The sequence below is a fragment of the Dipodomys merriami genome, unplaced genomic scaffold (genome assembly GCF_024711535.1).
Source record: "Dipodomys merriami isolate MVZ:Mamm:240054 unplaced genomic scaffold, mDipMer1.0.p SCAF_7, whole genome shotgun sequence".
Classification (NCBI taxonomy): Eukaryota; Metazoa; Chordata; class Mammalia; order Rodentia; family Heteromyidae; genus Dipodomys; species Dipodomys merriami.
The window spans coordinates 62,481,735-62,505,924 of record NW_027206290.1 but is presented as its reverse complement, the minus strand read 5'-3'; the positions used below and the strand labels follow the sequence as shown (position 1 = coordinate 62,505,924).

Here is a 24,190-nt window from a genome sequence, read left to right as displayed (position 1 = left end):
AACTGAAGAGTCCGTTTACAGCCTTTACCTCAAGCCATTCTCCTATGCTAAGTAAAATGTGGATCAAGGATAGCAGACTTTTTTGTTTGATTTTCCCTTTTGAGAGAAGCCTGGAATCTCAAAAATGAACACTGTGAAATGTCTCAACTTTCCCACTTTAATTTTAGAAATGAGTATTTAATGAGCCAAGCATGTCAGTGGCCCAAAATGGTCTGTTAACATGTTCTCTGTGACTATGATAGAAACTGCTTCCCTCACCTGTATTCACATATACCATATTCACACACAAAATTCTATTCTTTACTCCCAGATAAAATATACTCCTATGGTCAATACCTGAGATTTAGCAACAGGACATGTTAATTTGCTTATTTCAGTCTAGAACTAAGTAGTTGTCTCTGATATCATAGTTTCCTTGAGTATATATATATATATATATATATATATCTATCTATATATATATATATATCTATATATATGAAGCATTTAGCTGTTGCCTAACTAAACCACTTCCTAGCAATTGTCCTGGTAAGATGGAGAGGAAATGAAGACATTTATGATACCCTCACCAAAAATGTTCAAATAAATTAATACCGTGAAGGGGAAAAAACAAAAACATTGTGATTACTTAAATTTTTAACCTGTGGGACAGGTTTTGGCTTCACTTCTCTGGATTTGTTTTAAATTTTAGATTTTGGAAACTAACCTGATAGCTATATTCTCACCCCTACCCCTCACCGCCCCCTTCCCCTGCCCAAATATAGCTTAAGTTATTCCTAAGATATTCCTTACTGGCTTCTCTTTAACATCTTGGATTGTGTTTATGAGAAATAAGAAGCAAGAGAAAATATTATCTACAATCAACAAAGCACATGGAGCCCGGTAGGATTGCTTTCCAGAATTTTCTCTCATGTTCCTCAAGACTTTAAGGAGAAAGTATTTAGTTCAAATGTAGATGGTGTCTGTGTTATGAGTCATATCCTGTTCCGTTGCTTCAACACCTCCAGGTAAACCTCAGTCTCCTGCTGCCCAGGCGAAGAACAAAAGCATTTAAAGGTTATCAAGGGAATTAACTACTTGCATGTTCTCCAAGATATTTCTAGAGGTTTATATCCTCATGGCACAGTCTGGCTCTAGACTGGTAATGTCTGGCTTCAGATTGGTAACATCTCCAATGGCCCAGAGTTTGAGATATCATAGAAGAGCTAAATTTCAAAACAAATTGCCAATGGCTAACATGTTGGGGTTTTTTTGCCAACAAAAGAATCACAACAAAATATAATAAAATAAATATACCCAAATGGTCCAGCAAACAGCTGGTTCAAATTTACAAAATTTGTAAATTTCATACAAAAGTCTTATTTCATTACAAAAAAATGGAAAGGAATAAACTCTTAAAGATACAAGAATGTCCCTTGAATTAAAAAAAAAAAAAAAACAGCCAATCTAATTTAAAAAAGGAAAACAACTTACCACCTTATCAGGATTTACTTTTATCTTAACTGACTGATACATCAATGTTCTAGAACGATCCCTGTATTTTCCCCTCAAAAGGCCTCTAATCATAGGAATTTCACAGGGACATTGGTTAAAAATATGATCTCATAGTATGTGTCATTGGCAAATCAGGAAAATCTTTTGATTAAATAAAATTTCCTTTGCCTTTTAATCAGAAATTTTGTAGGAAATCCCACAGGCCAGATTTTAGTGAAATATGTCCCTTTTCCCAAAGCTTTTGTTCTTAGAGCTTATAGGAAGAAGTAAGATTAGCTTTCATAGGGATTCTCATTAAAGAGCAAGGCAAGCTCTATGGACTCTGATTATGTAAGAAGACAAGGCTAGCCCCTCCTTTTTCGGGGGAGGGAGCAGTCACAGGTAAGAAGTAGGAAACATTACCTTTGGAATGCACATTGTGGGCTCGGACAAGCGAGGGTAGGTGTAGGAGTTGTAGGAGTGTCCTTGGGAATGGGTTTTAAATGCACTTGCTCCGAAGGGCATCATGGGTTCCTGGAGCCCTGAGCCTGACTTGGACCTCTGCCGCATGGCTGGCTGAGGGCTGGTCTGATTCAGGTACGAGGACTTCGGCCTCCTGTCATAGTCATCCAGGCTGGGTCCCCAGTCACTTTCACTGTATGCCAGACTCTCCTTTGAGCACCTGCTGGTCCCTGCAGTTCTAGAAGGCGTGAATTGGAATGGGTAATCCAGAGGGGAACTACTTGAGGCTCGCTGATACCCCCATTTGAGGTCACCGTATTCACTTGGCTTGCTCAGTGAGTCCAAATGTGCTTGATAATCGACAGGAAATCTGGCTATGTCGGTTTTCAAAGGCTTCATCTCAGAATAGTAGGCCTCTCCGTGTTTCATTTTCATGATGTGCCCATTTTGCTTGGCGGAATGACTGCCTTTATAGTAGGGATCTAGATCGTCTCCATAGAGACTTTTCTCTCGGTACTTTTCAGCAGTGTAGTCAGCAGTGGTGTCGGATTCGCTGGAGTACTGGGAGTAGGTGATGAAGCCATTTTCTTCAGCGTGACCTTGACCATGGCTGGCAGCTCCCTGATCTGGGGTAGGTGGACTTTCTTTCCTTAGGGAGTTGGAGCGAGTCACAGAGATGTTGTCAAAATCCTCCAGCAGGCCGTTGATGGAAGATTCCTTGCAGGACTTGTTTCCTCTAACGATTGTCTGGAAACAATCAAAGGAATACTGCTTAAAGAAAATATTTTATGTCTTAAAATTGTCAGAAGATGTGGTATATATACAATGGAATTCTATGCTTCCATCAGAAAGAATGACACCGCCCCATTTGTTAGGAAATGGAAAGGCTTGGAAAAGATTGTATTAAGTAAGCCAGACTCAAAGAAACGCAGGTCCCATGGTTTCCCTTATCTTCAATAACTAATATATGTCTAGGACAAGCAGAAGAAGTCAAAAGCTAAGTACATATGACCATATAACCTGATGCTAAGCAAAATGAACCCCAAGATAGGGACACAAGAGGTTTTATTTCTGTTGCTGTTTTTCTTAATGTACTTATAATGTACCATGTGATTTTTTTTTGTTTCTTTGTATGTTCTTCCCCCATGGTACAACTCCTGTTGTCACTGTATTTGATTCCTGTGTCCTGCATCTTGTATATAAATTTTTCTAATTTGGGGAGAGGAAGGGAAATAACAAAATGCTGAAATAAGAATACAGGATGACCCATTGTAACAATATGATGTACAAGACACTATGCTGAAAATTAATTTTACAATTTTGTGGGCAGGGGAGGGATGGAGAGGGGAGGGAGGATTTGGGGTGGGGAGGAAAGGGATGGTGGGGGAAATAATAAAGAAGGGTATAACAATGCTCCATAGGAAATAGACTGATTACCTTGCTTATGTAACTGTAACCCTGCTGTACAGTATCTTTACAATAAAAATATATTTTAAATACCCTAGACACATTTTCCAAAAGACTGAGGAAGAAAAAAACTATGTTCGGTTTCACTGGCAAAGTAAATCAATTACTAAACAATAATATCAGCTTTGTACTTATTTATTCCCATTGAGATATCATTGATCAGAAATCTATTTAGAAACTTATATAATGTAAGTTATCATTGTCTTATTTTACTGGAAAATATTTTCTTCCAGATTCTTTACATAAAAGAAATTCTAACTACCTAACATAAGAGCTAATTATTATGAAATATAACCATCTAGACTGATTTGGTTATAAAATGCATATTTTTATATTACTCAAATGATTTGGAAAAAACCCACTAATCATTGTATATATAAGTAGAAATAGGTACACTTTTAAAAATGTTTATGGAGGACATATATAAATGATTATATGAGACTTCATAGAACAGCAAAGGACTTTTCAAACTGAATAAGGAACTGTATGGAAATTACTTGTAGACTTTAATTCATGATCAAATACGATATTCTTATTAACTCCATAACTATAATACTTACTGAGGCCTGGCCACACTTCTACATATTATCATCACTGAATTTTGGATGGCTTGATAATGATGTGGTTGTACCAGGATCTTAGTGACAAATTGTTCCCTTTAATGAACAAAAATTATACTGGAATACAAGGAACAGAGAAACAGCAAACCACTTGCAAAATCTAGTCAGTGAAGCCTTGATAATGAGGAGGTTGGGAGCAAAATATGACGGGGGTGGATAAAAGAAGAAAGAACAAAGTGTTGTGACTTCCAGGATTTTAAGAGAAAAATACCTTTGAGCAAGTGGCAAAAAATTCAACACCATCACAGTTAGTACAATATGCAACTTTGGATGGGAAGAGGAATACTAAATTGTGCCAGAGGTCATGTTTTACACATAGTTCTCCTCAAAGTATTCATGTTGAAAGACACCATCTTATTTATTTATTATTTCTATTAGTCCTGGACTAATGCTCTGGGTCTATCCTCTTTTAAATATACTTTATTTTAGAAGATTATATGTGTTTTATTTTATGAAGATATTATGTAGAGTTCTCATAGACTTATCACCCAGTTTTTTTTCTGGTAGTTAACATCTTACATTGCTAATTAATGAAACTCCACCTTTATTAAAATTGTATTAATTTTTCCCATGATTCCAGGGTACCATCAACAGTAACTCATTACATTTATTGGTTGTGTCTCTTGCTATTCTCTGATCTGTCACAATTTCTCGGAATTTCCTTCTTGCTGAAGACCTTGGTAATTTTAAGGAGTACCGAGCAGGTATTTTGCAGAATTGCCTTTCTCTTGATACTTTTCCATGATTACACTAGAATAATGGGTTTGGGGGAGAAAATGAAGAGAACAGTAGCAGTTTCATCTCATTCTAGTTATTGCATATACCATTCACATGACTTATTACTGATGGCTTCTCTAATCACTTGGGTGAGGTAGTATTTCCCAGGTCTACACTACAAGCTATACTCTCCAGCCTTCTCCTTGGAGGCAAAGACCATCTCACCCCCAAGGAATAGCGAGTTAAGCTGTATATCTCTAGGGTAGAGAGGATTCATCTACATAAGACATCAAGAGACATGTTTATTGTTCCCCATTCATTTACTTTCACCAGCATGGATGCATTCATTGATATTCATGAAATACTTTGGTTATGATCCAGTGCCGTTATTTGTGTTATGAATCAATGGCTCTAGCTTTTGGTCAGTGAGGATTCTTTCAGATTGGCTGTTGTATTCCTTTGACAAATCAGCCATTACTCTAAGAAGTCCTTTGGAATCAATGGTCTGGATTCTAGTCTACTGCCGGTTTTATTGCTCATAGGCCCATGCAGTAAATGGAGAAAGGAAGGTTCAGTGAATGGAAAAAGGAAAGATATAATGCATAAGCATAAGCACAAACCATACATAGGTATTCATAAACATAAACTTACACCCATGTATACATAAAACTGTACTTATCCATCCTCTATTTATATTAAGCTCAATGTGATTTCATATTGATGCCTCTGAATTTAATCTATTACCACATGGCTCAGTCTAGCTTTCTCCTAACAGTGAAAAACACAGACCATGCCATCTGTCATTCATTCATTCACCTCCTCCATCCCAACCATTGCACAGCAGATTCAGAACTCGTGACTCATTTTACCATGAGAAATGTCTTGCTAACTAGAATATTGCATTTACTTCTAGTTCTTTTTGACTTTGGTTTTACAGTTTCCATTCACAATTCCATTTCTCAATGTTAGTCAAGTTAAAGTCTTTTTTTCCTGTCCCTCCTTCATTGTAACAGTTTATTCTGATTTGTGCAGCATGCTAGAGGGTCCTTATGTCTGAGAACTTAAGAGTCTGCTGTTTCTATGTACTTGCCACTGCAAGTCCAGAGAAGTATGCTTAGCTCGCATGAAAATTTACAGAAGTTAACTCAGTAACTGGAACTCTATGTTTGTTGACAAAGGAGGAAAAAGATAAACATTGCTTGAGTTAAATGGTATTTAGAAAAAAATAGACTGCCCATTGAAGAAGAAACATTTTTAAATGTAGTATTTATTATCATTGTTTTGAATCTTGGGCTTATAGCACTTATGAGTTTTATGATGTCAGGTATCAGGGAAATTAATTCAGAAAATGGTGAGAATAAATCTTTATTTCATAGGTTAATGTGATGACTTAATAAGATAGTATGTGTAATACTTGATTTCTGGCACTCAGAAAACACTAGTAAGTGGCAGTTATTTAACTATTTTCTCAGTAAAATTTACTTTCAAATTAGGCAGGCCATTTAGGGGGAAAAAGCTACAAAGAATAGAAAGCAAATCCCAGCTACTTAAATGGGAAGAAGTAGGATTTAAGATCCAGACTTAAATTACCATTAGTAACTTTAGATAAAAAACATAAATTCTTGAAGACTTTATTGTAATTGTTATATAGAAATATGTACCTTTATTGGAGCTAGGAAACAATACTTTTAAATCATGATCAGTACTCTGTTGGTATCTTTCTTAAACATATATCAGTTTGATAATCAATAACATTAGATTTTCAAAATATAGACTGATTCTATAGGCCTGGGGCAGGAACCTGCGATGCTGGAGCTGAAGAACTCTCAGTTGATGTTTTGGCTACTGGTCTGTATTTCACACTGGAGAATAACGCAACTAATGAATTTTCCGTTTTTTCTGTAATTTGGGTAATTTGTCAAATATAATGCTAGGCTGAGACATGCTTTTCAGTATAACAGGAGCCAACATTAATAGCACATGAGTATGCTCAATATATGTATATTCACAAATATATATGCTACACAAAATAGCACAAAATATTTATATATAAAACATTATATATATGTCAATTGCTAGATGTAATGGTTGGTTCAGAGAGTTGGTCTGTTGAGTGTTTTCTCATTTTCAATGAAGGTAAATTTGTTCTTCATGGTTAACCAATATGATGACCTTAATAGGTTTCATGATTTGGGTGTTAAAAGACCCCATAATGTCAGCACCTACTTTATTTATTTATTTATTTATTTATTTATTTATTTATTTATTTATTTATTTGGCCAGTCATGGGGCTTTCCATGAGCTCTTCAGCTCAAGGTAAGCACTCTGTCACTTGAGCCACAGTGCCACTTCCAGTTTTCTGGTGACTAATTGGAGATAAGAGTCTCATGGACATTCCTGCCCAGGCTGGTTTTGAACTGCGATCCTTAGATCTCAGCCTCCTGAGCAGTTAGGATTACAGGTGTGAGCCACCGGCGCTCAGCAGCATCCCCCGCTTTTTTTTAATATTATGGACCTACTATGAAGCTGTAACCCTCAGAATTTCAGATTAATAAAACCATAGTGCCTTGAGTCTATTGTTGGAGATATTTGAAAAGAAGAAATTTTAATCTAGCTATAAGAAAAACAAAACAGAAGAAGCACTAAGAAAATGATGCTCAAAGTAGGGCTTCCCCTTCCTTGGTTCTCACTTTGGGCATTTGCTTGATGTATTGCTTGATGAAGTAAATATATCATTCTTTTTTTTTTTTTTTTTTTTGGTCGGTCATGGGGCTTGAACTCTGGGCTGGGTGCTGTCCCTGTGCTTTTCAGCTCAAGGCTAGCGCTCTACCGCTTGAGCCACAGTACCACTTCCAGTTTTCTGGTGGTTTTATAGGAGATAGGAGTCTCATGGACTTTCTTGCCCAGGCTGGCTTTGAACCATGATCCTCAGATCTCAGACTCCTGAGTAGTAGGATTCCTGGCATGAGCCTCTGGCATCTGGCAAATACATCATTGTTTTTAAAAATTATTTAATATTATCTTCCAGTGGTTGTACAAAGGGGTTACCATTCAAGGCATTGGTTCTAAGTACAATGCACCTTGATAAGTTTCACTCCTTTCATTTTTTCTACCTCATCCCTTCCAACCCAACCCCTCCCCTCAATTTTCCTAGTTTCATAGGATATGAATATTATGACTTCATTCTCCCCATTTTCCTCTTTTTTATTCATCTGACCCCCCTCCCTCCTTTAAGCTCTCCCCACATATCTCAAGGATTAACTTCTTGGTATTCGTTTTGTTGGACTGTGAGTTTTTCCTGAGAGGTAGACGATTTCAATTCTCTGGAACCCCATTCATTTCAATGCAAACAAACAAGAGCAACCAAAATGGACATGCTTGCTAAAACAATTGTTTAGCCAGCTCTAACAAAAGTAAAAAGGAAGAATAGGGAAACCTTATTTGACCAGGAAGGCCAGTTAGTCCAGAACCAAAGGAGTATTTGTTCTCCTCACTCATGCTTCACCTACTAAATCATAACCAGTAAAACACTAATAATGGAACCCAAACATGTAGAATTTTTCCAGCACAGTTTAATCAGGTGTCGGAAGAGAACCATTATTTATTATTGCCAACAACTGATGTTTATTAAAGCAAGATTGTGCAGCTTAAGAAAAAATCAATAATACAATAACTGTGAGAATTTTATGCCATGGAACCTCCAGGCATTAAGCATCAATGCAATCCAATCTATTTGAGTTTGAAGCTGTGGTTCTCATTGTTTTTTTCCATTGTACCCTGGACCAGCTCGGCATCTGTTCTGGCTCCTGGTGACAGCAGCCATATTTCATGGTGTTCCTTGCTCAGGCTGGCGGCTGGTGATAAGCTATAATGGATCTGTCCTGGAGAACAGCTGTCTCCCCTTGTTCCCGGGGAATGGATGAAAAAGTGCCTCTGTTTTCATACACTGTATTAACCTTGACAATAATGAAGTGTGTAATTAACAGCCTTGCCCTAATAAGACCTTCCATTTCTTTTTGAAAAACAGTATCTTCTCTGCATATCAAGAGTGTGTTTTGTTTTGTCTGCCTGGGTACAAGCTTCTCAGGATAAGAATAAGCCAAACATTCCTCTAACTCAAGAATAAACCAAGATGCTCTTAGGAAGTAGCTACTTTTAAACTGTCTATGTAAATTCTTACCCTGTTGTTAAGAGTATTAGTGTCCTTGTTTGTACTAAAACATGTGACTGGAAACATCTGGGTACAAACCACAAGGAAAAGAGATATCATATATTTGGATCCTTACAGAAAGAAATATCAATTCCAAACTGGATGTTATAACATTGTAAGGCTACATTCTATTCTCTTTACATTTTCTACATATACTTTTATTTAGTATCCATTGTGGTAAGCAATTGAGATCTACATCTTTAGGCAGAATCTCTTAGAGTGGACAGTGGGAATAAAGATTTCTGATTATAAAGATGCTTCTTAACAAACTATTTCTAATATTTTTCAATCGCATGGGTTCTGAATAAACCCATTCCTTTCATAACTAAAAATATTGTTATACTTTTCACTAATGACAAGGAAGCAGAATATATGTAGGCTTTGTGATTTTACAGGAACAAAGATTTTTCTCATTAGCTGGAAAATGCACGAGTGGTTGTAATTTTCTCTGCCTCCTATACCACAACGATGCCAGCACAATCAGTGAGCAAGTTCCCCAGGAGGCTGCTTCCCTGAAAGTGACTTCCTGTTTATTATAAACTGGATACAGCAACTGGAACTATTTGCAGGCGGGGTTCTTGCTGAGTGAACACATGGACAAAAGCCACCAAGTTCAATCAGTCAGTAGAAGTGTTTAGATTTTTGTTTTAGATTTTTTTGTCACTTAAGGATTATTAATACTGTCTCTGGGTATTCTACTATTATTTGCTTGCTGGCTTCTGGCTTACTGGCTAGGTTAGCGGTGAGGTCTATGGAAATATTTCTGGACATTATTTTCTTCATGTCCCTAACGTGATTTTAGTAGCATGGATTACTCTGCACTTAATGAGATAGCTTAAACAATATTTGCTAAAAAAAAAAAAAAAAAAAAAGGCAGATTCTCTTGCAAAGTAAGGTCAAGAAATATTCATATATTATATAAAATGATGCTTATCAAAAAGAATTCCAAGAAATGGAAACAAGAGGCCTTTTATTGTACTGCTTGTGGTTTTTGTTCCCCTGCTTTTGGTTTATTCCCTTTTGTTGCTGTTTATTTTATTTCTGTATGCTTTGTCTTGTTTATAAGTTTATCTGATTTGGTGGGACAAAGGGTGAACCAATTCAGCAGCAATACTCTCAAGACACAATTTGGAAATGAATTTTACACCTTGGGGGTGAGGAAAGTCAGGATGAGAAAGACTGGGAGAGAACAAGAAAGGGGTGAGACTGTTCAAAAGGAAAAAATGTTCCTAACTTAGTAACTGTAACCCCTCTGTACATCACCTTTACAATAAAATTTAGGAAATTAAAAAATATTCCTATAATAAAAAAAAAAGAAAAGGGAAGTCAATTTAAGTATGTGATATCAGTATGGGCCTTTTCTGTAGAGTTGTGAAGACTGTGACTTCGATCTGATCATTGGAAGGAATGCAGACGGGCACATTCTCTCTCTGTTCCCATTTCCTGTGTAAGATGGCTGAATGACTTCCCGAGGTGATGACAAAGAAGCCATCATGTATAAAAGCAGAGGTCAATAGTAACGGGTGTAACTGCAGTGAGCAGCAGATTGTCTCAGTGATGGTTGTGATAAACGTAGCCTAAAAGATGTGAGATGGGCTGCAATAGGTGTTCAGTACATCTGTTTTGATTTTTGGTTTTGTTTTTGGGTGGTACTGGGGTTTGAACTTGTGTCCTTATGCTTGCTAGGCTGTTGCTCTACCACTTGAGTTATATCTCCACTCTTGCTCTTGCTGATTATTATCAAGATAGAATTTTGTGAACTTTTATGTCCAGTCTGGCTTCAAGCCTCAATCCTTTCCCTCTGTCACCTGGGTAGCTAGGATTATAGACATAAACTACGGACTCCTGGGTTCAGTTCATCTTTTGCAGAAGCATATTACATAATTTTAAAAGTTAAAAAAGTGAAATAATAAGGTTTCCTTCTCATCATCCAATGAATATTCCGTTTCTCTTCTTTCTCTCTTGACAGTACTGGGGTATTGAACTCAAGGAAGTATTGTTAATATATCATGCTAAAGGTCAAAATAATGTGCTTTCTTTTATACACTGTATGAAGAAGCACAAGGCATACTCATTTTATGGTTAGTCAACAAAATTTCACCTTGTAGTACCTTAATTTCTGTTTTTCCCTCCAACTTAGCACCTCAAGCTGTCATTACAAATGTGAACGTCATCTCTTGAAGGTATAATGTTAAAAAACTTGCTAGCTGGAAATAAAAAGCTAGGTGGTTAAGTAACATTTTAAAGCATAAAATTGGTGCTATAATCATGTTCTTCTCACTTCAGATATTGATTAGCCTTAGATGCCAAGAAAAAATAGTAAACCCCAGGAGGGAAAAAGAAAGAGAGGAGGAAATCTGGATTCCATATCTTCCAAATCTTTCAGAAATGTGAAGCATCTTAGCTCTTCAGATACTAAGGACAGCGTTACCCATCATACTTAGTAGTTCATCATATATTTCTCTGTAGTGATTAAAGTCAGAGGTATAGCTAGGAAAAGGGCACCAAAGGAACTTTCAAAGTGATGGAAATGTTCGTTACCCTGATCTGGAGGTTGCAGTGACACGAATGCACACACAGTGAAAATTCAATAAGCTGTGTGTCTACGATATGTCTTTTATTATACATAAATGATTCCTTAGCTAAAATACATTGGAAAGGCATCTAGCCAAATGTTGCTTGGCTCCTCCAGCAAATGTGTAGCATTCTAAGGGTAGATTCTGAAACATGCCACTCTGGATTCATCCCCAGATGTGTGTTTTCCAGGCATTACCATGGCTGGATAAGAGCAAGTTGGTAGCACTGTGTGCTCAACTACAGGGGGTATAGTTGTGTAGGTGGTTATTTAAAAGAAGAAGATTGACAGGCAAAGATAATGCAGAATGGACCAACTTTGACGGTCCAAGGGAGAGAGAACAGTTCTATATGTTGGGCAGTGTAAGTATCTGAATCCTCAAGGGGAAATCCCATCTCTGAAAACTAAAGGCAAAAGAGTACCAGAACTTGCAAATGTCTAACAAATGATGTTATTAATACTATTAAAAATTGTTAGTAGCAGAGCATGGTGGCTACACCTATAATAGTAGCCACTTGAGAGGCGGAGCTTGAGGGTTATAGTTCCAGCCCATTTCAAGGCAAAAAAAAAAAAAAGGTGAGGTTTTGGGTTCCAACCACAGGACTACAACACATACACAAAAAACCCAGACAAATAACAAGAAAAAGACTTGACAGTTCCTATGCATGAGGCCCTTGGTTTAATACCTAGCACTGTGGAAAAAAGCAAATAAATGAAAGCCTCCAACAGCAATAACAGCAAAATAATTGGCAGCTCTGGACAGTCTCAATCTCTTTAACATTTCCACAAGTCCGAATGTGGTGTTTCTTTACCAGCTAGAAAAACCTGCAAAAGGGGTAACTCCACAGCATTACTTTGATTTCTATGAGTACATGTAGAATAATGTAATCCTTCCTTCCTTCCCCAAATTGACCTTTTAGTTTTTGTTTCATTCTCCCCTCCCTCCCTCCCTCTCTCCCTCCTTCCCTCCTTCCTCCCTTCCTTCCTTCCTTCCTCCCTTCCTTCCTTCCTTCCTTCCTTCTTTCCCACCTTCCCTCCTTTCTACCTCCCTCTCTCACTTCCTCTTTTCCCCCCTCTCTCCCTTCCTTCCCTCTTCCCTCCCTTCCTTCCCTCCCTCCCTCCCTTCTCTTCTTTCCTTCCTCCTTTCTTTTTCTTCTCTTTCTCTTTCTTTAATTTGTTTTTCTAGGGCCTTTCTCCAGACCAATTATACCTCTGGTGGGCTTCTGGGTGTCCAGAATTTCTAAATTTTCCAATGTGTGAGCACGTTTGGGACTATATTGATAGAATTTCTCCTGTTACTACTCAAGAGGGCACAGAACACCACCACCACCAGCACCAGTAGTAGTAGCAGCAGCAGCAGAAAGCCTGGTAGAATGCAGTCTCAGTCCTGTGCGGAGCTCCTGAATCACGATGTAGAGTTTATCAAAATCTCCAGGTGACTTATGTACTGACCGAAGGCCAAGGAGCACTGTAGACAATTTTCTCTTTGTTTACTCCTGTGGCTCACTTTTCAAAACTCAAACTATTTCAATTCTTTAGAGATTTTGAAAAATCACTTAATTCTTTCATATATATTAATATATATTACACATATGATTTTATATACCTATTGAATATATACACTTCAAATATAAACTAATTATAAATTTTATCTATGTATATATCTATGTACATACATTATAAAATGTTATTTAGTTCTTAACTCCAGATTATTATGGTTTCTTTTTGTTTTAGAGGAAAAGAAGCAGAAAGAAAAACGACCAATTTACATACCAAGGGCACCTCTGGAGTATTCTCTGGGGTATTATCTTCCTAGCCTGTGTATGTTTCATAATGATCGATAATATTTATCCTATTATGATTGTGTTCAAATATTCTAGAGGTCAAGTTTAAGCCTAGAATGTAGAAAGCTGTGAAGAGTTCACCAATCCTCCCATTCACTTTGTCAGGATAGTAACAGAGTAGCAAGCCCTTGCACCAATACCAAGAAAGAATCCACTTCTCTGGAAATCTGTTTGGCAAATCTCTAAGTCCCTTCCCTAAGAAATATCTTAGATAAATCTGGGACACATACAACACATATACATCAGGAAAGAATTAATTAGTATTACCTTTCCTTTGCCCACAATTGTATTCCATCCATTGTGTAGACTTAACAATAACAAAAAAACCCTGAGAAACAAATAAGACTGAGGGCTGCTTTTACCTTCAGAACATCTGTGCATACTTGACTCATTAGGTCACTAGGTCTCACAGAAAGGTCTCATGAACCATTTACTTACAGATGAGAATTGGAAACCTTTGCTTTCCTGCAGGGAAAATTGCTTTCTTTCTCTTGCTTTCTGTTGATCAAGAATCTGGTAATGATTTGACTGAACTCTCCAGAGGCTTGGGGAAAAAAAATCAAAGACAGCCTATAGATCATATTCATGTGGAAGGCCTGCGCATTCGTAACCTCCTGTTGTCATTTCTTTTTATCATTGATATCTTTGTCCTGAATATTTAGCAGTATTAATTCCTTGTCACAATTCCACAATGCTATGTGGACTTTCATCACACATTCATGGCAAACTTAAAGGGGATTATAAAGTAACTTTCAAATTAATTGTTCACAATAACAAGTTCTGTCTTTTAATCTTCATACTTTGTAAAAACACACTTAAGTAATTTCTTCATCCTACTTGGAACTCTTGACACTAGAGCAAGTTCATCAACTGACCAATATGTTTACTTATTAAGGAAATACTAGCCCATTTAACCAAGGGAAAAACTAGATAACAAGCTACTAATATCTTTGCACCTGCAATCACTCACACCTGAAATCCTAGCAACTTAAGAAAGCTGAGAGCTGAGAACTGATGTTCAAAGCCAGCTAAGTCAGGAAAGTTCATTAGACTCTGATTTCCAATTAACCCCCAAAAGCTAAAAGATGTGGCTCAGGGAAGGGAAGGGAAGGGTAGGGAAAGGAAGGGCAGGGAAGGGCAGGGATAGGAAAGGAAGGGAGGGGAGGGGAGGGGAGGGAAGGAAGGCAGGAAGATTAAAGACCCATAGTGTGTTGGGAAGATTTCAAAAGTCTCTATGCTCAGATGGTCTCTAAGAAGGGTCTCCATGGTAAAGACCAGGCAGCAGTAGTTTTTAACCTTTCTCAGATCATTTGAATAAGCAATGCAGGTTGAATACCAGCAACCTAATGCACTTTGTTATTAAGATCTACTGCACACATCAGTCCGTTAGCATCTTCTAACACAGAGACTCCAAGCAGAGCTGGCTGAAGTGACCTCTTAAGAATTGGAAACTAGGGCTGGGGAGGTGGCTCAGTGGTAGAGCATTTGCCTTGCATGCATGAGGCCCTGGGTTCAATTCCTCAGCACCACATAAGCAAAAAGAAAAAAGCCGGAAGTGGCGCTGTGGCTCAAGTGGTAGAGTGCTAGCCTTGAGCTGAAGAGCTGAGGGACAGAGCCCAGGCACAGAGTTCAGCCCACAACCGGACCCCCCCCCAAAAAAAAGAATTAGAAACTGGAGGGTGTTGTTATTTTGTTTTCTCCTTTGTCACTGTTTTTGTTTTCTGTACCTTTTGTCTTGTACATGTTTATCTGTTTGGGGGATGGTAAGTGGGAAGCACAGAAGTTGTGGAACAGGAGTGAACAAATGCAGCAGGGACTAGACAATATGTTGAAAATGAGCTATACAACTTGTGCGGAATGGGGGCCAGGAGGGAAAACCTGGGAGAAAGGGAGAAGGGGTGACGCTGTTCGAAGAGAAATGTGCTCGTTACCTGACTTATGTAACCATCACCCCTCTCTATATCACCTTTACAATAACAATTTTTTAAAAAGAGAGATGCTGAACTTCTAATATGCTGCTGATATACAGGGCACACTCCATGTTACAAGGTTCTGAAGAGCAGATTAAATTTATTTGACTTAGGGTTTACATATTCCCAAGAAAATGACATCACTACCGTGACAAAAGAGAATACTGGACTATGAATTTGGCAATCTGGATTTAGTACAAGTTCCATCCTTGGTAACTGTTAAAAATCTTTGTCACGTCACTTTATCTTACTGGGGCTACCCTTGTCTGTACCAAGAAGCTTTGCCTTGATCCCTTCCAAACTCCAATATTCTGTTGCTTTGAAGATTCTCCCAAATCTCAGCTGTTCCAAGTACTTACAACTCCAACCAAGTGCTAAATCTGCACTATAGCTGGCTTGGTTGAAACTAATCTGATAGATGCTCTTGGGAGGGAAAACTGGTATGGAGTGGTACCAAAAATGGTCCCACTTGGCTTCTCCAGGCTGTTTTCAAGTCCTGTGCAAGGTGACTCAGCAGCTCCTCCTATCTAACTGTGGAGTCTGTTTTCCTCTCCTTGACTTTGAGTTCAAGCATATGACATGCTCTGGCCGGTAGAACAGTGAACATGACGTCATGCCCAAGTCATGCTAACGGCTGTGCCACTTTGAAACCTCTCAGGCTGCCATGAGAACAAGTCTGGACTAGTGAAAAATGAAAGAGATGTGGGCAGAGTCAAGGCATCCAAGCTGAGGCCATCCTAGACCAATCAGCCGTGGAGCCGACTCAGCAGCTGACAGATGAGTGAGTCCAGAGGAGACCAGAATTGCCAGCTGAGCACAGGCCCAAGCGCCTACTTGCAGAATTGTGAGGAACAATCCATGGTTGTTAAAATTAGTATTGCAGTTGAATATACGTAACTTAAAACAGTGCCACTTTAACTGTTTTTAAGTATGCAACTCATACATAAACAATGTTTTCAGAACTTTCTATCATCCCCAACAGAGACTCTACTCATTAACTCTGCTCTGAGCACCTGGTAAATTTTAATCTACTTTCTGCCTATGTAAGCTTTTATTCTTAGTTCATCACATAAGTGGAATCATAGAATACAGCATTGTTTTATGTCTGTATTATTTCATTTACCATATTTGTAAGGTCTGTTGATTTGCCTTAACTACACAAAATTTAGTCCTGTATTTTAAAAAGACAGCATAATATTCCACATGTATATAAATGCCACATGTTATTACCCATGTATTTGTTGATGGACATTTGGATTGCTTTCATCTCTTCACTATCAAGAATACTGGTGTGAACAAGGGTACATGAGAATTGTTTAAGTCTATGCAACACTCCTTTGAGTATGTACTGAGAGGTAGCATTCGCTGCAGCATTAACTGAGTGTATCTTTCAACTTTCAAGGAACCTCTAAAGTGTTTTATATAGCATCAGATATTCCCATCAGACCCCATGATGATTCTGATTTTTCTACATCCTTGAAACAATTGTTATTTTGCATTATTGCTTTATAAATCATAGCCGTCATAATGGCATAAAGTGGTATCTCCTTGTGATTTTGTTGTTGCTGCTTTGTGGTGCTAAGGATCACACTTAGGGTCTGAGCTATATCCTCTGTCCTCTCATTATGGCTTTGATTTGTATATCCCCATTTCTTGTGCTTGTTGTCCAGCTTTCTACCTTCTTTTTTTTAGTGTCTCTTTTTTTCATTGTGAAAATGCCGTACAGAGGGGTTATAATTACATGGGCAAGGTAATGAGTACAGCAAAGGCTTTCTACCTTCTTTAGAGAAATGCCTGTCCAAGTTATTTATTCATAATGGAATTGAGTTATTTGTTTTTGTTTTTTATGTAGTGGAGTCTAACAAATATGTTCTAGATAGTAATTCAATTTTTATATGAAATATATGTATGAAATTCATATATATGAATATATATGAATCACACACACACATATATATGATTTGCAAGCATTTTTTCCCATTTTGTGGTATATTTTTTCACTATCTTGATAGGGCCTTTACAGTTCAGTTTATTAATTTAAATTGTTTTCCTGGCTATGATTTTGGTTTCATATCCCAGAAGTGATTGCCAAATTTAGTGTTGAGATGTGTCTCTTTCCTGTTTTTCTTCAAAGAGTTTCATAGATTTAGCTGTTATTTCTAGGTATTTGGTCCACTTCAAGTTAATTTTTATGTATAGTATAAGTTCAAAGAGTCCAACTTCATTCTTTTCATGTGGATATCAAGTTTCCTCAGTATCAGTTGTTGGAAAGAGTATTCTTTCCCAATGAATAATCTTGGATTAACTTTTGGAAAATTATGTTCAATTGGACTTTCATTTTCCCTTATGCCAGTACAATGCAACATTTTTTAAACTGTAGTTTTATGAAAGCTGTGAAAAAGGGAAGATATGTCAGTTCTGCTACTTTGTTCTCTGTCTCTATCTCTGTCTCTCTCTTCCTCTTCAAGAGCACTTTGGTTCTGGGGGGGATCATTGAGATTCCATAAGACAGTTAGGATTTCTTTACTTTTTATTTTTTCTGTGGTGGTGGGAATTTAATTAGGAAGTTCATGCATAACAGGTAGGCACTCTGTCATTGTACTATACTATGATTTGAGCTGTTTTTCTATTTCTGCAATAAAGGGAAAAATTCATGTTCCCACAGGAATTACATTTAACCTTCCAAGAACATAGAGTCTGTTCTATAGAAGCAAGAAGCTTGCTATATGTTTATGTATTCCTTTTCTTTCAGTGGTATTGTAGCTTTGAGTGACTTTTTAGGTCTTTCGTTTCAGACTGCTCTGGCACATGGAATTATTTGCACAAACAAATGATCCATTATTGATATCAAACCAGGCTATAAATTCTAAGCCAATGTGTCCACTCAGTAGAAAGCAGAAAGACAGGAAAGAAGATTCTTTGTTCAGGAAACTGCTTCTCGGCCACCATCTTGTTTCCCTGGAAGGTCTTGCACCAGAACAAGCACTCTGTTCTTTCTTTCTTCCTTCTTGTATAGTCACTTGTCTGTGTATGACAGGGAATGGGCTGATTGGATGGGGAAGAAAGGGGAAAAGTTGAGGAACATGCATGGCTCAAGGGACGTCTTCCTTTTTCTGGAGAGCTTTACTGTTCTTATAGACCATGTATTCTATTGTCATGTAGAAAAGACCCAGAACTTTCCCTCTATAGGCAAAAAGCCCCATTCAGACCCAATGCAGGCAGGTGAAGAGTGAATAGAAGTGTTTCTCACTCTCTGACAGAGCCAATACCAACTTGCAGAGCTATGTCATACTGAACTGGGAAAAGTCAGTTAGAAGTGGGTGCTGTTATGTAGCTTCATTAAGAAAAAGGAATTCACCACAATAAAGCCAATATCTAGTCTACCTTTCCCACAGTCTAAATACAAGAGTCTGCAAGGACAGCCCACGAACATTGCCATAATAACCAATGGCATGAGCAGAACAATCCGAATTAGTCCCAGAAGTGAGAGGAGACCAAGAAGGACTGTCATGAATTCACAACTTGCAGGGAGCAAGCAAAGTCTTACTGACTGGATGGAAGAGAAGAAGTGAGGACATTAAAAGGTTCAAAACAAAAGAGTTTCCTAATTATCCATCACCAGATCGCTAGAATGGCAACACATATGTCTTGTTTTGGTTCTACACAACAGCCCCAGGAAGCATGTATTATTATTATTGTCTCATTTTAAAAGTGAGCAAAGAGAAGTTACAATAACTGCCCAAGATTCCACATCTTTTTTAGTGGTAAGGCAGGCTGAAATTAATATCACTTTGAATCTTTATTCTCTCCCATTAATGATCATGTTCCTTTCAGGTGACTTCATGATATGTATAGATATGTAGGGATATGAGACATGTAGAGTACAGATCTCAAATCCATCCACTATGAAGTTGGCCACATGTCTTGCTTTGGTCATTGGAATGCTCATAAGCTGATAGAAGCTGAAGCTGCCATGTGCATTGCGAGTTTCCCTGAGTTCTTATGATCTACCCTCAGAAAAGCCTGTCCTGCTAGTTGCTGATCCATGAATAATGGCGAGAGCCATCCAGAATAGACCTGAAACCAATGTCAGGCCTGCAACCAACCCCAGATGATCTAAAGCTTGAAGTAGAATAACCCTAGCAACTGTCTGTCCCTAAGCATGGAAAAGAAAGGTTTACTATTATACGCCATTAAGATTGCTATGTGGTATTTCTATGGCCACAGTTGGTTCAGTTCTGAGTGTGGTACCCTGTCTCTTAACTTCCCTAATGCACAATCTAGGGAATAATCACACCTGTGGTTACACCTGTTGTATTCTGCTTGTGAGGAGTTCCTGTATGCCTGAGAAATTCCCAGCATAGATGTTCACCCGTCATGCACTTGTTTTTATGAATATAACCTCAAGTTGATTTCTCAGTTAGTTTTGGAAACACAAAAGTTTTTTCTTTTCGGTGTATTCTGCTCTTATTATTTTGCATTGCATAGCTTTACCATGATAAATTGGGAGCTAGTAAAAAAAACTTGGTTTGCATGTAATATTGGACAGACCTGTGATCTGGAGTTGTTCCAAATTAGTCAAATGTGAGCAAAGCATCTAAACAAAATGTAAGAAGTAGAAAGAGCCCTCTTTATACATTGAAATTTGTTTTCCATTTGAAAAAAGAATAATTTGGAATAGGTCCAAGGAATTCCCTACCTTGTTTAAATGTACATGAAATGGAGCCTTCTTGGGCAAAAATATGTATTTATTCGATCAATTTGTTAAGTAGGAGGCAACAAAACAAAAACAGAAAAGCAAGCAAACAAAAGTAACATATAATCACTCATACGTTTTTCACTCCTATTCTGCTAAGTCACAGATGGTTGAGACAGGGGTGGCTTTCATGGAAAATCCAAGGTGATTTATTTAGTCTCATTTTTGTATTGGCCCTGAACCCAGGAAACTGCAAGGGGACATTTTCAACACAGAAGCATCACACAGCACAGCAAATTGGTAGGTAGGGTAGCTGGGAAGAGAAAGACTATAGATTCAACTCTCCTCTATCTACCTGTTCAGTGTTACCATGGCTTTCTGGATAGATGGAGCTTTCATGAAATAATGCAAGTGTTAGCTGGTAGGATGGCAGCTGCCATTCATTTTCAGGATGGCTATCCGATTCTTCCTCCGCTTTCTTTTTTCTACTCCTCTGACTTCTTTCTACTTATTACCTGCAGGTGAATTCAAGTTCTGCTGTACTTAAATCAGAGAAACAGCATTTACTAGCAGCTGAAGGCTTCTACCTTGTTATAGCTGATCTCCAACTCACAAATAGCTTAGGCTTTATTAGAAAATTCAGGACCGTTCCTTCACAGTGTTCTTCTTGGCCAACTAATGGCTCCCGTGTGTGTTCACTGTGTCAACTATCCACTGTCTCTGCACGGATTTATATTCATTATATTCATTTACTGATAACTTTATGGTTGTTACAACAAATGAAACAGTGTTCAAAGTGTCTTCTCTTACATATAATCTCCATAGTAAGTAACATCCGCACTGCTAGTATTAGAAACAAATACATTACCATCTGGGAGGTGCCACCAGCTTTACATATTCTACTTTTTTTGTCAGTCATGGGGCTTGAGCTTGGGGCCTGGGCGCTATCCCTTAGTGTTTTTACTCAAGACTAGCATTCTGCCACTTGGAGCCACAGCTCCACTTCTAGTGTTTTTTTTTGAGTGGTTAATTAGAGATAAGAGTGTCACAGTAACTGTTCTGCTCGTGTTGTCTTTGAACTGCAATCCTTGGATCTCAGCCTCCTGAGTAGCTAGGATTACAAGTGTGAGCCACCTAGTTTTTAATATATATTTTCAAAAGCAATCTATTCAACTAACTATGAAGACCGAAAGCATTGTTATCACCACCTAAAGTTAAAAAACCTGAGATATGAAAGTTAAATGAGTCAATGTCACAAAGCTAGTTCAAGTAGAGGAATCAGGTTTTGAAATCAAATTCCTCTAGACCTAAATCTTTTACTCCTAAATGGTATAAATCCAACCCCTCCCCCAGGACAGTGGCATCCAAATTTGTGATCTGTGATGGATCCATGTTTTGTGAATTCCACTGAGCTATCTACTACACCCCTTTGTCACCCACACAACAAACACTCTTCAAACGCTCCCTTCAGACACTCCCTTGGGGGATGAGAAGAAACTGCCCTTGGTAGTGTTCTTCTTCTGAAGTGCCACTGGAATGCTCAAAACGGGGCATTATGTGACACAGAGAAAAAAGACCTGGGGCTTGTACAACAGCTCTTTGGGTTTTTTAAAATTTGTTTTTTGTTTTTGTTTTTCTAGAATTCTATCCTATTCTGAAGCATGATGTATTCCCTACATAAAGAGACATAGGGGAAATAGTTGTCCCAATTTGAGCTTTTTGAAAGCAGTACAACTTTAGCATAGCTTGTTGAATTGGAAGGAAATTCCAGGAAGCACATGAGAGACAGACGAGACCACAGTGTCAATGGGACAATTCCATCATGGATGTCCTGATGAGCACATGGACAGATGGGCAAAGGAGTTCTCTTGGGTGTCTTTCATAACAACAGAGCCCCATGACTACACTGTACCTGAAAATAAGACCACATTGAGCTTAGCATTTCAGCATACGAACTTTTCCCTGTGGAGTGACATACAAACATCCAGTCTATAAGAGACAGGAAATAGACACTATGATGTTCAAAGGCAATGGATCATCTGGTTGACAACCTAATCTCAACAGTTTCAGAGCAAGAGGCTCTTTATAGGGTACTTACAGTTTGAGATGATTTGAAATAATAAAAATGAAAAGTAGTTTCCACAAATGCTTCAATAAGAGGATTTCTGATCTCAGAGGACAGCAAATCCATCTAAGAACCCACGGTAGAAATGCTCTTTACTGAACAGGATTTAAGTTCACCAGAAACCTTTAGCTGTCTCCATGTGGGATAAGGTGATCAGAAGAAACGTCTGGTGTTGGATTTTTCAGTCTCATTTCGAAATCAGGTAACACAGATTTTTAATATTAAATATCTTTCTGGTACAATTTAGGAGTGTACTTGTTGAAAAAGCAATATGTGTGTAACACGCACAAATTCTCAGACTAGAAGAAAGATAATGGGAGGGGTGTCTAAAGTGAACTAATTAATAGGAAGCTACCGAAACACATTTGAAGTCTTTGGGTTAAATTTGCATTGCCGGACAGCTCACTTCCACAGTGGCAGCTTGGGGCTGACAATCCTATATTCCTAATCGGTTAAACTGTTAGGATGCAGTTCAATTATCAAGTGCCACAAGTAATGGAAATAAGAATGAAGAGAAAGAAAGAATAATTGTCATAGAAAACATCTGATGTGATGAAGAATAAGCAAAGCTCCTCCAGATTTGGTGAATGAATGATGCCTCTTCACCATGCCTATATTGAGGAAAAAATAGATTTGATCCCTGGTAGAAGGACCCAGGATGAGAGATGGGTTTGACTTGTCAGCCAAACATCAGGGGTTTTTCTGACAGAATATTGACAATCATATGCTTTTGTAGTGGGAGAGGATTATCCTCTAGATGGTCTCCCCCATTAATGTGGTCTCTCCTTTTTTTTGCTTTCATACATGTAAGCCAGTGGCTCTACTTTGAAAACATTCTCCTTGGCCTTTGGGTTGAGTCTGAGACATCAAATGCGTCAATGGAGATGATCCATGCCCCTCTCCCAAACTCCCTACTGGTGCAGCATTAATCAGTTTCTTCACGGTTGCATGTAGATCCAGGCTGAGGGCAAAGGAAGCGTACATGCAAACCATTACTTTCCTTCCTCAGGATCTGTAGTAATGATGAGGAAAATGAGCCCTTGAGTAGGGTGGTCCTGAGCTCTGATGCCTACCCTCAGCTGCCTACATTAAAAGCCATCAAGGCTCCCTGTATACTCTCCTGAGCAAAACAAAACATGAAAAAATGACCTGTTTGGGGGCTAGGAATGTGGCTTAGTGGTAGAGTGCTTGCCTACCATGCATGAATCTCTGGGTTCGATCCCTCAATACGACATAAACAGAAAAAGCCAGAAGTGGGGTTGTGGCTCAAATGGTAGAGTGCTAGCCTTGAGCAAAAGAAGCTCACAGACAGTACCCAGGCCCTGAATTCAAGGCCCAGAACTGGCATAAAAACAAAATCAAAACAGTTTTCTCAAGTGATCCATTTGGGGTCCTAAAAACTCATATATTAGTTGGTGGCGTTTCAAATCAGATAGTACATCTCCTTTAAAACTCAAATGGATCTTCAAAATGAGTTGCAAATCAAGTAGAAAGAAGACACGTGGATAATAAATAACAGCAAAATGGATAGCAAATAACAGCTGAAAGACCCAAATATCAAATAGAAATAGTCACTGCATTTTGAGATAACCCTTGTCATGTGTGATAAGTTGTATTTTGTTTTGTTTTGTTTTCAATTAGACATAACTTCTAAGAATGATGCCCACTGATTTCCCAAACTCATGTCTGACCCCTAGTGTTAACAGAGATGAAAAACAACCTCAAGGGCTGAAAGGGGGTTTTGCTTGATGTAGCAGAGTGAACTTCATACTGATATACACAAAGCTGAATGCATGTAGCGTAATGAAACTCAGGATGAATTGTCACCAAAGACTTGGAAGAATTAGCTTGTATCCTCTGCTATTCTGCCAGGAACCAGAGCTTGCATGTGGCTGTTTGCCACGGTTCTGTGCCTTCATTATCCCTTCTGGCTATGGGGTGTAGTTGTAGCTCCATTCCCTGGTTAAAAAGAGATCTTTACGTGGTATTGCATACTTGCATCTTAATTATTTAAAATTATCCATTGAAAAT

At 38.2% G+C, this 24,190-nt stretch overlaps 1 protein-coding gene across 5 annotated transcripts in view; it reads right to left on the bottom strand.

The window, feature by feature from the left end:
• Nucleotides 1–24,190, bottom strand: part of Pak5 (p21 (RAC1) activated kinase 5) — a 206,341-nt gene that overhangs the window by 29,463 nt on the left and 152,688 nt on the right. For all 5 annotated transcript variants that reach the window (XM_070006754.1, XM_070006758.1, XM_070006756.1 and 2 more), the window contains one exon: nucleotides 1,897–2,682. In XM_070006754.1, the coding sequence (XP_069862855.1) occupies nucleotides 1,897–2,682 (786 nt within the window). The remainder of the gene's footprint in view (nucleotides 1–1,896; nucleotides 2,683–24,190) is intronic.